This window comes from Hippoglossus stenolepis, chromosome 4 (genome assembly GCF_022539355.2).
Source record: "Hippoglossus stenolepis isolate QCI-W04-F060 chromosome 4, HSTE1.2, whole genome shotgun sequence".
Lineage (NCBI taxonomy): Eukaryota > Metazoa > Chordata > Actinopteri > Pleuronectiformes > Pleuronectidae > Hippoglossus > Hippoglossus stenolepis.
In genome coordinates, this window is record NC_061486.1 from 20,606,139 (window position 1) to 20,621,242 (window position 15,104).

A 15,104-nucleotide genomic window follows, 5' to 3' on the forward strand; every position below is an offset into this window, starting at 1 on the left:
AAAAAACTCCTGGATCCACACCCAGATCCGGGATCAAGATTTAATGTGTACTTCCTGGAGCCATAACACCACCAAGTTTCAAAGTTTTTGCATAATCTTGCATACAAATCAACCAATAAACAAACGGGCTCCTTGGTGGAGGTTATGTTTGGCAGTCTTCTGACTCAAACAAGCCTGGCAGGTTTTTGATAAATGTGAGATAATCTGTGTCTGTATCTGTCTGTCTCTGTGTCTGTATCTGTCTGTATCTGTTTGTCTCTGTGTGTGTGTGTGTGTGTGTGTGTGTGTGTGTGTGTGTGTGTGTGTGTGTGTGTGTGTGTGTGTGTGTGTGTGTGTGTGTGTGTGTGTGTGTGTGTGTGTGTGTAACTGTGTGTGTGTGTACTGCACCTGATGAGTGTGTTGCTGCCGGAGCCCTCAGGACTGTAATACAGCACATTCTCCAGCGACAGAGAGAAGGACAGGCCCTGTGTGTCTGAGATGTAGAGGTGTGTGGCGTTGTTTATGTGGTTCACACACACAAACACTTGGTCCTCCGATGCATCTGCTATGTAGTACTCCTGTCGGAAAGAGAGGGCAAGAGTGAGGGCTTGGGGGGGGGCATGATGAGGTCACTGACCAACTGTCAGAATACAGACAACCTGATTAGACAAAGTGAAAAGACTGGATGCCTTGTACACTGTCTAGGATATAAGGAAGTCAGTTGTGTCATTTTTTTCTTCGAAGGAAAACAGGTTACTCATTCACTGTTTGCTTATTCAAAGTAACCCGAACTGCTCAGGAACAGACAGGAGTTGAGGAGCTGTGGATGTAGACACTGACTTTGACTCATCTATGACTCCAGAATGGTTTAATGGTCATAAAGTCGATGATCATTTGTAGGGAACATAATCTTGTCTATCACGTTAACTCCAAATAAATCTTTAGATTTTACATCTCATTCCTCCAAAATAAAGTAGATCTGAAAGTACAATAAAAAGCATCCGCTGTATATTATACCCCAATCAGGCAATGTTAACTTTATCATCATGCCCTTTCATAATGCCATTTGCACCATATAACGACAAATGATTGGTTAATCCATAGCTGTAGATGGTGTCTGTTATGTTATTGATTGATTATGTATTACTACACTATATGACTTCATAGAGACATCATTGTGACATTAGGGGTTAGGGTTAGGGTTCCATCATCTGCAGATAAACATTTCTGTCTGTAACAAAAGGTTCGGATGCTTGATGCCCAGCCCAACTTTAACATTTGATGCTTCCATAAATTCTGAATTATCAGTCAACATGTAAGAGGGAGACTCACCGTGATTGGATGGCGGGTCATGAACTGGGCAGCTTTCATCGGCTGGCGGTTGTAGGAGACCCAGAGCTGAACAGATGACGGATCGTGGCTGCCAAACAGTTTCTGGAGAGGCAAAGAGACTGCAAGTTCATTCAACTGCTCGTCACATGAGTCAAACCATTTAAACATTCTAGAGGCAACCAATCGAGTAGCATGCTCTCAACCTCTGTTTTCAGCTCCATCTTGGAATCAGAACACAGCCTGAGGGAAAAGTTTGTAAGTTAGAACACATCCACTGATTCTATTCAAGTATTGAAATATAATTTGATCTTTTTTTGGGGGGAAATCACCAAGATGTTGATTAACCAGAAAGGGTGTTGTGCTGTCACTTTGATATGAGACACTGCTGTCCTGTGTGAGCTGCTGTCCACAGGGAAGTGAAGCTGTGGACAGAGGAGACTTTTGTTACCTGAACTGTCCTGACAGTGTTTTTCTGTCTGGATCTCCCAGTGTGTGAGTGTGTGTGCGTGCGTGTGCGTGTGTGTGTGTGTGAGAGAGAGAGAGAGTCTCATTACAATTGCAAATACATAGGAAACTGGCAGGAAGGAGCAGTGCTCTGATTTTTCATAATTTACAAGCACGTTGAGCGAGCTGAGTGGACGACTTGAGCATATCTCCTTTGTGTATGTGGGGGAGAGAGTGTGGGAGGGAGGGAGGAACAGAGCAACCTTCTAATCGGAGTCCTGGGGATATATTCCACATTTCCTTTAGGTAAGTGACTCAGATTTTCATTTGAGAGTAAACTACCCACCATGTGAATGTACAGTGATGGGTAAATGACACATATACCGTTGTGGAGTGATACACTCACAAGATTAATGTGATGTGCCGCTTTTAAATAAAGTGAGGATGTTAGAAATTAAGCACACGTAAAATAGCTGTCTATCAAAAGTCAAAACTCAAACAAGTTTCAATCACAAGTTTACACATTTCGAAAACATATATTTTTCTTATAACAAGAGAGGAATGTTTGTAAAGTGCCTTGAGATAATGTATGTTATGATTTGGTACTATACAAAGACAATTGAATTGAAATGTGACATTCAGGTAAGAGGAATATCACAGGGTTGACCTTAGAGATAACATCAATCTTATATCAAAAAATAGGAATAAAAACATTTAAAAAGGTTATTTGTAGCGAGAGAAATTATATGCGATTGGCTTTTTTTGGGCTCCTTTAAGCAATCATAGCAATGTTATACATCAAAATCAACTTTCTCATCATAAGCAATACTTTGCATCCAGTGTATGTTGCATTGTATTGTACCATCAAAATTATCTTGAGTAGTTTGTAGATTAAAGAGACTTAAATTTTATTTTTTTAGGAATTCTTATCTTTGTTGGTCTTTGGTCTCTGATATTGTACATTAGCATAGCATTAGCACTTTTTGTGTGTGACATAAGTACATTTTACCTTCTAAGCATTTGTGCACTCATATTGTGTATTCACTATTCCTTTTTCGAATTGTAAATAAATCATAAATATATTTTAATAGATATTCTTTATTGCACACTAACCCTTTAAACACAGTCTTAAGAAATGCACCTCCTAAAACCTAACGCCAGTTTAACAAGAAATGTATTTGAATGAAGTGACGGTCGGAAGTGAAACCTTGGTGGATTCCTCTTCGTGATTTCAACATCAGACCAGACACCACATTCTTAAATAAGTTGGGTGATCTTGAGCTTCACTGTGTACTTTTACAAAACAAAAGCTTTTCTGCCTCATTTCAGCCCTGGAAAACGTCATTCTAACCAGAGGAGGTGGATGAAGACCTCAGGCCAAAATGAAAACTATATATGAACGGTTTCCTCAAACGTGCTGAGGAAAGAGAAGATTAATGATGCCTGAGACTGTTTTTTTACCTCCAGACCCTTTATCATCCACAAAGAACAAATCAAGCTCAGAGGACTGTGCACTTCACCGACATCATGTTACATTAATTCTAGGCCATAAATGTTCGAATTCTGGAAATTATTTGCATGATTTCCCATTTTCACTACAGACCTCCAAAGGGGAATTAAACCCTCTAAACTGGCTTGTATTTCTATGACTGTATGAACTATGTTAACACCTACCTGCTCAGACCCTTTTGTCCAAGCTCTTCAAATCTATAGTTATAGCAAGAGAAGAAATACGTCTGCTTTCCTCCCTGTGAATAAACCAGTCCTGAGGCTCCAATCTCGACTCTCAATTTACATACTCTCCACTCTTTCTATTTCTGTCTCATTCCTTGCTCTCCCAGCTATAAATGTAAATGGTAAGGGAAATGTATTACAGAGAGCTGAGCAGCTTCAATATTTTTGCTTTGAATTAGTTTGGACCACCCTGCTCGAGCCTTTAGCAGCAACACACACTCAGAGAGAGAGAGAGAGAGAGAGAGAGAGAGAGAGAGAAACAGGAGGAGAAACGGAAAGAGAGTGAGACAGAGGGAGAGACAAAGACCAGGGGGAAATTCAGAGTCTGGAATTCAAAGAGCTGAGCAGCCCATCCACTACACTTACTTTGTCTGGGATGTTAGAATTACATCGATGTGCTATACTTTGAGGAATGCAAATGGCCACTTCATATTTTAATAATCGCATATCAGCCTTTCAGTGTCTGACAAATGGCGTTGAGGTTGTACAGCATTTTATCAAACCTGCATTCAACACTGAATCACTTTATCAAATTGAGACTCCTCTAGTGAATCCAGAATTTCAACATTTTAAAGTAACCTAACATTCAGTGACCAGACTTTTGATGGCAGAAGACACACAGAAACAATACAAGTTTTAGTGGGATCCCCTGATGTGCTCTGCCTGTATAGACAACACCTGATAATAACATGAACTGCATAATATTTCACTTTTACAACTATAATAGAACAGTGTGACATTTTAACACGAGCCAGAATATCACTACCAGTCTCATACTTGTCTGTTTAATACTGATTTAGAACCAGAAGATGGTATGGTTAGCTTATAATGCCTGGAGGCAGGGGGAAACTAATAGCTTTATTCTGTCTGAAGCTAAAAGAAATCCACGCTCAAGCAACTTCTTAAATTGTGACCTTTGAAAGACGTGGTAGGAGCGTTTGCTCACCTATGGACAGAGGTAAGCTAGCTGTTGTCCCAGCTTTCAAACTTTTAGGCAAGCTAAGCAAACAGCCCTCTAGCTTCATGTTTAGTATACAAACATGAGAAGGAGTCAGTTGTTTGTCTGCATCTGGGCAAAAATATATATTTTCTAACATGTCATATTAAGATTTAGCTGATTCACAAAATATTTTTGCAAACAATCTTGAGCAAAAAAGCTTTTGCTTGTTATCTAATTAGTATTAATTATCTGAGGTTGATACAATCGTCCAACAGTGAAAACACGTATCCCTCCTCGCAAAAAAAAACCAAACCCTGAGATCTGCTAATCTTAACTACAGCTAAGCAGTGAAAGTTTTGAAAAGATGGTTGATAAGATCAGAGTTTAGCAAATCCTGATATTTTTCTGTTTGCAGCCAGGACCAAATTAAAACTGACTATAGAACCTAATACACATTTAGTAACTCTGGACATGGTGCAGAATATGAATCTAAAGAAGCATCAACCTGTATTGCTTTGTTTGATATTGATGCTGTTTCAGAGGGTTATTCAACCCGACAAGAATCAAGGAAGTGCTGAAGTTCATTTCTCTCCTGGATTTTTCTTTTTTAACAAACCATTTAGTTATTGAAAGTCACAATACCTGCTTTCAGCAACTTTCATTGTACTTTTAAAAATGAAAAGAAATCTTGTGCATGTGTGCATGGGCCTTAGAAAGATTTGTGTCTATTCTTGACTGCCTAAGCATCCCTAGAGCAGTTCAGCCTTTTCCATCCGCTCTATTGATTTGTCCACTGTAGTGCCCACATTGACTGTATGGTGTGATGTGAAAGCAAAGCATAAACTATCCTGAGACAATGGAAGGAATGGAGACAGGTACAATTGGAGGCACAGAGCACAGACAGAAAAGTATATACAGAATGACAAAAGGTCAGAAAATAAAATGTAAGTAGGTACTTTGTATTTTTCCATTTTAGATGTTGAGGAAGCTGTTCTCTTCCTCCAGTCTGTAAACTGTAACTCAGTTAAGGTTTTCGGCTCAGTTTACTTTATGAGTCAAGAGGGAAAGTTGGAAAGGAGAATGTCTACGATGTATTTACACATGTAAGGGGCACGGTGATGATATATTTTCCCAGTGAAACCACAGATTGCAACCTAGTGGCAACTGTAAGTGAGCTACACTGTGATCATAATCTCTTGATACACATTCAATTTAATTAAAAAATATAAATGTCTCTAAATCCCTACCCTTTCAGTGATCCCAGTGACACTGAAATTAATGTATTTAATGTAATTCAACAGAAACAATGAGACACCTGGAGCTGTATTCCTAAACGATGAACAACGAGTAATATAATCTCACATTAAATGTTTTTAAAATTTGTAAAAGGTCAACACCTGCTGCTAAAGTTAGATTTTCTTCTCTTTACTTCTAGAATTATTTTTTCCCTGTGTGACGTTTTATCAGTATTCACAAACAATGTTGAAATCTGACCATCAGGGACACCTTCTCTTGCTTGCAACACATTTAAAGATGGGTGCCTGAAATGCACACGCTAGTTACAGGAGTTCAACAGGGCTCCATACTAGGCCCCTTTCTTTACAGCGCCACTTGCCACTTGTCCTGTCATAAACTCAACTCAAAGCTCCTACTACTGCTATATTGATGATGCCAGACACCTTTTGTCAAAACACACATAACAGCTTTGCTGATATTTTGGAGTAACTGTCAAGGCCCCTACCTGAAATTATCCGTATACTTCAACATTCTGTGAAATGAGCCTAAAAATGAGTGATTTCTTGTTTCCACTCAAGGGAGGTGGCCAAGTGCTCATTGAAGCCTTTATCATCTACTGCAACTCCCACCTCACTGTGTCAGCCAACACACCACACAGACAGCCAAGAATTCTAGTATGCATTTCGTGTCCAACTTCCCAAAGTTTTTCCACACTACTCTGCTTTTCAGTTCACTAAATTGGCTCCATGTTGCTGTTATCCGATACTTCTCTACACAGACCGCCTAAACATAGCAACTGGGAGACTTTTTCTTAGAGATAGAGCTATATTTGAATAGACTTGAACTTTCTCTCTTGATCATTGCATTGGTTGCATTAGTTGCTGTGGCAAAGGCAAATCAAATATATACGGCACTGCTTTGTCAAAACTGAATAAAGAAATGAGGTTGATTAACAAGTTTTGCTGCCTTTTCGTTGTAGAGGGTTGTATCATGTTTCCAGGTCTGTTAAGTCATGTGCTATCTTATAGTACAAGTACAGAGGCTGGCAAGGTTACCAAGGTTACTGATGCCTTCAGCTGTCTCCATCCAGCTGTCTCATGACTCACCTTGCATGTGTTAGCAGTCCCTCACGAGTATGTAGTGGTCCCTACATTCTTATTTATAAAATAAAATAATAAATATATCTATATACATTTTTATGTCTTTATTTGACAGGATAGTGAAGGTTAGACAGGAATCAAGGTCAGAAAGTAGGGGAATAACATGCAGTAACATGCATGCAAGTAGAACCAAGGACCAGCTGCTCAAGGCATGTGCCCATGTGGTATGCAGCATAACCATCCGGCTATCAAATCGCCCCCACACCCTACATTATGATTTGAGCATAGTGCAAGTTGCTCAAACCTAAATTAAGCAAATGTGTCACCCTTGTTACATTGTTTGGCGCTTGTGCTAAAATCATACACATTTTTCCAAGACTTGAATAAACCTCTCTACCTTCACTGTCAAGTGCATCCTGTATATTTCCTTGTAACCTCCAAAGCCATAGATAGCTCCAGTCCCACACTGTAGACAGCAACAGGGTGACATTTGTTAATGACTAGCCGAGAGGAGGAGCGTGTGTTCACCAACCCCTCTTATTTAAGGCTGACATTTTATCCTGACAAAAGGTACCTGCACTTACACCGCAATGATTTGGAAATGTCACGAGTCAAACCTCTGAGGCCAAGTGCTTTGTTTCAATCCCCTGGTGTAGACTGAATCCCATCAGACCTTTATGTACTTTACAGTTTTGGCAATGAGGCTGCCTTTCTGCTCTATCCCAGCCCATATCTCAGGACTCATCTTACATATTCATGATCCACTGGCTGAATGCACCTCTGACAACGCTGTTATTCAGATAAGCTTATAATACACTATAATGTCAACACGTCTCATCTTTCATACAATGCAATCCCTCTGCTCAAGCGGATGTCAAGCACCTCTGTAGATGATTTCATGCTAATAGTTTTATCATTTTAAAATAAATAGAATAGTGGATGAAAACACTCCCCTAGGAGTACTACATCAACAAACAGCAAACCAGTTTGCAGTTCATCATGTAAGTAATAGTTAGTTTCTCTCTCTTGAGGTCTGGTAAATGGTTATAAATTTCAGACTGAGTTGTTAGAGGATAATGTGCCATTCACTGTATAACTTATTTGGTTTTCTCTTCTACCCTCTCTAACTAACAGTGTGAAAAGGTGGGTTGTTGGCTCAGCTCTCAAGTTTTTGGCTTTATATCAAATTCGAAGCTTCAACTCTACCAAATGGTGCAATAATATGCAAATTGACAGGATTGGCTCCACTTTGATCCTTCCTCCAGTCTCCACTTCTTGTTTTTACTCTGTCACAGACCTTTTACTTAGAGAATCTGTGATTGAAATGGGAAGGAATATACAGTATGACTAACAGATACAGTAACTGGGAAGAGCAGGGTTGGGCCTTATCAACACCCCCATTACATCTATTAAAGCAGTTCTCTCCCCCAGGTCTCAGTGATGGGACCAAAGGCTGGGGTCTTTAAGGTCTGATTAGTACTCTATTCCTCAAGATCCCTATTGTTAGATATAACCCTCCATTTATGGCTCTTTAATTATCTTGAGCAGCTCGGCACTGCCAAGAGCCCTTGTGATATTCCATTATTCTAATCCTATTAAAATAGGATTATGCTTGTCATCATTTTTCACTATCACTATTGCTCATGAATGTTGCAAGGCAGCTGGCTAGCTATGCTGCCTAAGTGATGCCTTGTCTTAATCCCACCAACAAAGCTTTACTGGTGAACTGTTTCCCAGATAGCTGAAATAGTTGTCAGGCACCACAACCCCTCAAGTCAAGGTCTGGAAACAACAACTTCCCTACTCCCAGAAGGCAGACGGCAGACGGCAGGCGGCAGACGATCCCAAATACATAGATTCCAAATGAAGGCATCATGAACAGCAGGGCAGTGTAGTTTTATAGACATTTTTTCTTAAATAACTAAATGGCCAATAAGGCTTAAGTGCTGGTATGTCTAGTCAGCCTGAGACAGGAGAACAAAGTGTGGGGGGACTATGTGTGAGCTAGAGCCAGTGTGTTACTCACTTGTTGTTAGTTGTAGCTACAGCTCTCCTCTTTTAGTGGATAAAAACAATATGCTTAGTTTTTCGAAACTTAGGTCAAGAATCTTGATTCCAAACAAACAATTGGGGTTGAATCTGTTTCACGTCTATGATATAAGTCATCAAAAGAAACACAATATATCATCTACCTCACATTCTGCTAGACCTCAACAACCTTTGGTCGGATTTTAAGTCAGTCCCACACCTGCCCTGCTGGATTGAGGTGGTTGACTCTGCCAGTGAAGAACATCCTACCCCTGGTCCAGGAAAGGCTCTTGCAGCATCAGCTATATGTGTGACATCTCCTTGTCTAAATAATGGTAGAATATGTAGAAAAAAGAAAGCTGCAGTTTCTTCCCTGTTGACCGAGTATGAATGTGAACAAAATCTAACTATACTAAAGAACTAAAAGAACCAATATATGAACCCAATGACATGGGATATGTATTACATAGGTTGAAATATTTGTTTAGTCTACATAATCTGCATACACAAAGACAGTACTGGTAATATATACAACTGGACCAAGCCCAATAAATTAAATATGCAACATTAATTGGGAATGAAGAGAGTAAGACTTTGAAATCCACAGTATAGTTGTGATTTTAATGACAAGGTCAACTAATATCTACCATAAATGTATACATTTCATGCAGCCTAAGCAAATACCCCCTCCACAATATCAACACTGATCACTGCATGACGTTTGATACTTTTTATAAAATTGGTCAAATCTTTCCTCATAGCTGTCCGCATTCATTCAATCAGGTCCTGCTGACTCTGCTTGATCTAAGCTCTACTGTGCTCAATGTAAAAGTTATTTTTTATGTTCAATTAATCACAGACATTCATTCATTTAGGTGTCACTTTTGGTCCACATTGGGATGGAATGAATAACCTACAGAGTTTGAGTTCAGAATGGTGCCAACATTGTACACATCAGCAGAAAAATTGTTTTGGTAGACTCGAGATAAGCCTAGAAAAGAAGAACCTTTATAAGCAATACATTTCATTTTTCTATTGAACTATTACTGCCATCCAAGTTACTGGTGTAACACAACAGGAAGCTGTGACAGTTTCAGACCAACATGTTTTTCTATGTTGATGAAAGAAAAGGGGGGAAAAAAAGACAGCAGCACAGAACTACTTCGAGGTCTGACTTACTGTAAATGTGAGCACTCATCAACAACCATCTTTCATCTTTGGGTCCCTGAATCCATCTCTGATAACTGCTAAGTCCACATTACAGTCTCTGAGTTCATCTGGATACTATCATTAATGTTTAGTGCTCCCTGCTGATGTCTTTCATAACATGGAGCACTGATGAAATGCTGAGTAATGACCATTTAAGAGCAAAGACAAGAGAGAGAAAACCCAGACAAACAAGTCAGTCAGGTGTTGGCAGCTTTACTTTGCCCTCTGGTCCTCTGAGCCTATCTCATCATCTGTAGTAGGTCACAGGCTAATTCCAGGTTTGTTCTCTCATCTGCACACTTGGATTTAATATAGCACAGAGCTTCTATCTGTCTTGTGATAAGGGAGATTTTGGAATGAGCGCTAACTTGGATAAACTAAGATTTGTATGAAGAGTCAAACTCAATTTTGACAAAATCATCTGTGAAAAATGTCCACTTGAGAGAAGACCATGAAATAGATTTAAAATACTCGGTGGACTTTGCAAGGATTATTTGGTCAAACAATGAACTGATGGTTTTTCTCCAACACTGAGAACAGGTCTGATGATGTTCTCATCACAAAACTACAGTCCCCTAATTTAGTGAAACCAGCATCTAAACTATTTTTGATATATATACCTGAAATAGTTGTTGCACGAAGAAAAAAAATCAATGTAGACCAGGAGACGCAAACTATGACACATCTAGTCTGCAGCATAATTGATTCAAGCGATTATTTATCAAAAAGTCTGGTATTACGGTCACGTAACTTTGTTCAGGTTATTTCTCATTGTGTAGCAATCCTGATCAGAAATCATCATGGTTGCCCTTGATGCAGGACCAATGACTGTGTTTAAAGATGGATAACTTAACGGCTCCCCAATCGTGAAGCCAAAACATCTCGATTTTACGTTTAACTGTGCAGCAGCTACATCTCAACCTGCATTTACCTGAGTTTTGTGAAGTGGAAACTGCTTATAGTGATCAAACACATAACTGGATGAAAACGAGTGGGACAGAACAATCTCTGTACAAAGAATCTCCAAAACAATTTTGATTACTGTAATTAAGAACCCTTGTGCATTGTGCAACATGTGCAAAAATACATTTTACTTCTGCGTGCTGTAATATATTTATGCTCTCTTCCAATTGAGTCCATCCCTGCCTGCTCTCTAAACATAAGCTCACTGTGTGTGTGTGTGTGTGTGTGTGTGTGTGTGTGTGTGTGTGTGTGTGTGTGTGTGTGTGTGTGTGTGTGTGTGTGTGTGTGTGTGTGTGTGTGTGTGTGTGTGTGTGTACTTCCTGCGCACATTCGCCTGCAATGTGAAATCTTCCTGCACTGCTGTGGCACAGCACATTATTTCGCCCTACCATCCCTGCTCTGTTGGCCTCTTGGGACATTTACAGAGGGTAAATATCATGCCTGCTCTCTCACAGCAGCAAGCAGTTACATTACATTTCAAAGAGAAATAAAGATTCTAATATTCATTTGCTAAGAGCCCTTTATTTGGCCCAGACAGATGTGATCACTATATGCTTTTTCCAATTTATAGTTATGGTAGTAATGACAAACTGAACAGTAGTAATTAGATCTTACCACATCCTCCACAGGAAATGATTGTGGCTGCTTCATATTGTTCTATATAGTTATATCTACCCTGTCGTGCAATGCCTTCTTGTTGTGTTCACTGTAAATTCCATTGCACAGATCATGCACTTGCAGATGACACAGATAGATCACTATCTTTCTCAACCCATGTCACTTGAAAACAACAGGCCACATAGCACAGCTTCCTCAGCATCTTCAGATCATGTAACTAGTTGAAAGTGCACAAGCAGTATTCAAATGTATTTACTTAATCATAGCAGTGACACCTGATGCAGGTCATTACTGATTTGAATCACAACAACATGAATGGTTGATGATCGACCGTCTGGTTTGAATTATGGGAACAGACAAATCCTTCACAGCTGAACTCTCTTAACAAACAACTGCTTGCTGATGGCCACAGGCTGCAGTCAACCCGCGGCAAAGCCAACATGCAACAAGGAGGAAAGCATTTCTGTCCAGAGCAGCATGTTTAACAAGGGAGGAGGTGAGATCCTAATCATATTCAACCTCGGCTCCATTTGTCAGTTGCCTAAATGAGGCTTCCACTACCCAAACACTGACTAACTGCGACAAACGTACAGTGTTTCTAGTTGCCTCCAGCCAAATATTGATCTAACATCTGTTACACTCAGCAGAATATGCTGAAGTGCGAAAGTGGTTACTCACTACAGTGCTTCACTTTGCTGTAATACAATGTCGGCTTTTAAAAATGCATGTAGGTGCACAGTAGGATCAGCAGGAAATGCCTCGTTTAAGATGCTACATTACATTTCTCACAACCGGTGCCTGGTGCAGCTTAAATAGGGTTTTGAATGGGAAACGATAACCATCTAACCACAGGAAAGCTGCTCTGCAACAATACAGAGAAATAAGGAGTGACAACACAAAGAAAATATAAAAGATTACCCAGGCTTTTTCTTTTAATTTGCTCCAGCTCCTACCACCAATACTTTCCAGCTTTATCGTTTTCCAGTTCAGTTGTTTTGCTTTTACTCAGAAGTACTGCCAAGGATTCGTGGGCCGGCCTGATCAAGATTCAATCTGTAACAGTGAACGCTGTTCAACAGTGCCAGCTATTCTCAGTGCGAACAACACGGACGTTTTCAGTTCCTAAACTAAAAATAATTTCATCCCAACATTATAATATCCTCTATTTAAATATGGTATATATATATATAAATGTCAAGTTAAGTTGATCGGAAACATTATAAATAGATACTTATGTACAAACACTGTCTTTTCATGTATAATCATTTTGGAGTTTATTTTAGCAGGACCATACTTCACTTTGCAAATTTAATGATAGTTTAAATTGACAGGGTTACTGAGCAGTATTACCTGATTTTCAACTTCATATTTTATGTCATTAAATAACATTTAGGAAATGGAGCTAGAGCTGTGGTATGATTAGCTTAGCATACAGACTGAGAGGGAGTCTAGCTCTCTCAAATTTAAAAACTATGCCACAAATCAACTCACCAATAATAAACACATTTGATCTAATTCATTGAATATGTACATAGAGGAACAAACAGACAAAAAGTTGGTTTGGGTTGTAACTAATAACATTGTAGCCATCTGCCCAACACCTCTGTCTCCAATAATAGCAAGAGCCGCCAGATACTCACAGTTAGAACAGCTATCTGTGTCTATACAATGGTACCTAACTTGGTAAATCCAAAATATCAAGCTATTACCTCAACGCTAGCAATGCAGGAGTTTCACTGTAGCTACATCATTTTAACCGGGGCTGCAACTTCATATTTTACCACTACATGTTTATTTGCTTATTTAGATAAAATAACTATACAATTAAAATAGCCATGGCTTCTCACTACACACTTAAATGTCCTAAAATTCCTTTTTTTCCCACAATGATACAAAACAGCAAGCATCAAGCAGATTTTAAATGACAAAACACAAATTATGATCATACAAGCTCATCAGTAGAATTTTAACCTGTAATTAGGATTGTTATAATTTTGAGGTCATATACTTTTATATGCTCAAAGCATTCTTTGTAAACATCATACTGATTTTAATCAAAATAAAATATACTATACACTTTTCAGATCTATTTACCAACAAATTACGTCTCTCTCTCTCTTACCCGGGTGGTGGTGGCGAACATGTACTTCTCTCGGAGCTGGAAGCTGTCCACCTGCTCCAGGATCACTCTGCGATTCTGTTCACTCTGGAAGAAGTCGGTGCTGCTGAGAATAGTGGAGACTCCCTGGGGCTCGTGTCTCTGGACCAGCACTGTGGTGGAGGGGTCATAGGGTTCCACACCCCTGGGATGGTGGGAGAAGGGAGGAAGAGAAAGGGTAACAGAGGGAGGATGGGAAGTATGTTAGAAGAGGCATTGCAAAAGCAAGGGCAGATGAGGGAGGCAAAAGATGTTTGCCGGCCAACTCTTCTTGAAACACAGTCATTTTTGTTTTTTGTTTGCATATTTCTATGTAAATCCATTTGCTACCTTCCAAAAACAGTGTTTTTAGTTGTTACTTAATGGAGTACAAGTAGGCCTACATAAGAATGTCAACAACCCCTCCTCCATCCATGCAAACCACCAAAACTCAACAGGAAATCCTCCTCTGTCTCTCTCTTCATGGGCCAGCACTTTATCTCTCATCACCAAAAAGCTGCTGTGATGTTATCACTTAATTCTGTCGTCTAAATAGATTCTGTGCAAACAATAATCAAGCTGATTGCCTAATGTAAAGTATGACAGTGGGCCGAAGTGCATGGCAATTAATATTTATTTCATCATTTATATATGTGTAAATATATTCATTGATCTAGCCACACAATATTGCTATTTGATGTTCTTTAAACACCTTCACAAACTACTGATGCTAGTGAGCTACACACTGGGAACACGCTAGTGTCAGTCAGTCACAATAGCACTCTGATCTTCCAAGTTAGCTTGGTAGCAAATAGGACAACCACAGGTTATTCAAAAGAAAATGTCCATTTTAAAATGTACAATATTTCCTAAGGGTTAGCGGGCTGAGCTCAGAGTGAGCAAGGCAGACTGAATGGACTGAGCACATTGTTTTTGCCTCCAAAACTAAGAAGACAGAGAAGTTCATACACTTAACCATGTATACTCTAAAGGGCAACATCCTGCTGCAACATCTGCTGCAGTTGTGAGTTCAGACATGCAAAAAAAGATACACTGCAATGCCAATAATCACAGCCTATGCTGACCATTAAATTAGCAAAGGCAGTTCTTCAGCTGTTGCTTATTCAACTGAGCTACAGTCGGTCATGTGCTCTCTGCACGCTGTGGTCCGGACTTGTCTAAGTTGTGAGAGAATACACGTCGCTCTGAAACAACAATGTACAACCACAGGTGTTTCACAGTTTCAACAAATACAACTGAGTAAGACTTTTTTTTTTTTTTTTGTGGATCACATCACATCAATGTCAGAGGTGGCATTTTCAGTCATTTGACCTGCAGTATTTGGATCAGAAGATAACATATAAAATAAGGTGTGTGAGATTAA

At 39.4% G+C, this 15,104-nt stretch overlaps 1 protein-coding gene across 1 annotated transcript in view; it reads right to left on the minus strand.

Annotated features, from left to right (window-relative positions):
- sorl1 (sortilin-related receptor, L(DLR class) A repeats containing) overlaps nt 1-15,104 on the minus strand; it is a 77,862-nt gene that overhangs the window by 39,730 nt on the left and 23,028 nt on the right. The window contains exons 6-8 of the mRNA XM_047339521.1: nt 13,706-13,886; nt 1,312-1,413; nt 388-557 (exon numbers count right to left, since the gene is read on the minus strand). Of these exons, the coding sequence (XP_047195477.1) occupies nt 388-557; nt 1,312-1,413; nt 13,706-13,886 (453 nt within the window). The remainder of the gene's footprint in view (nt 1-387; nt 558-1,311; nt 1,414-13,705; nt 13,887-15,104) is intronic.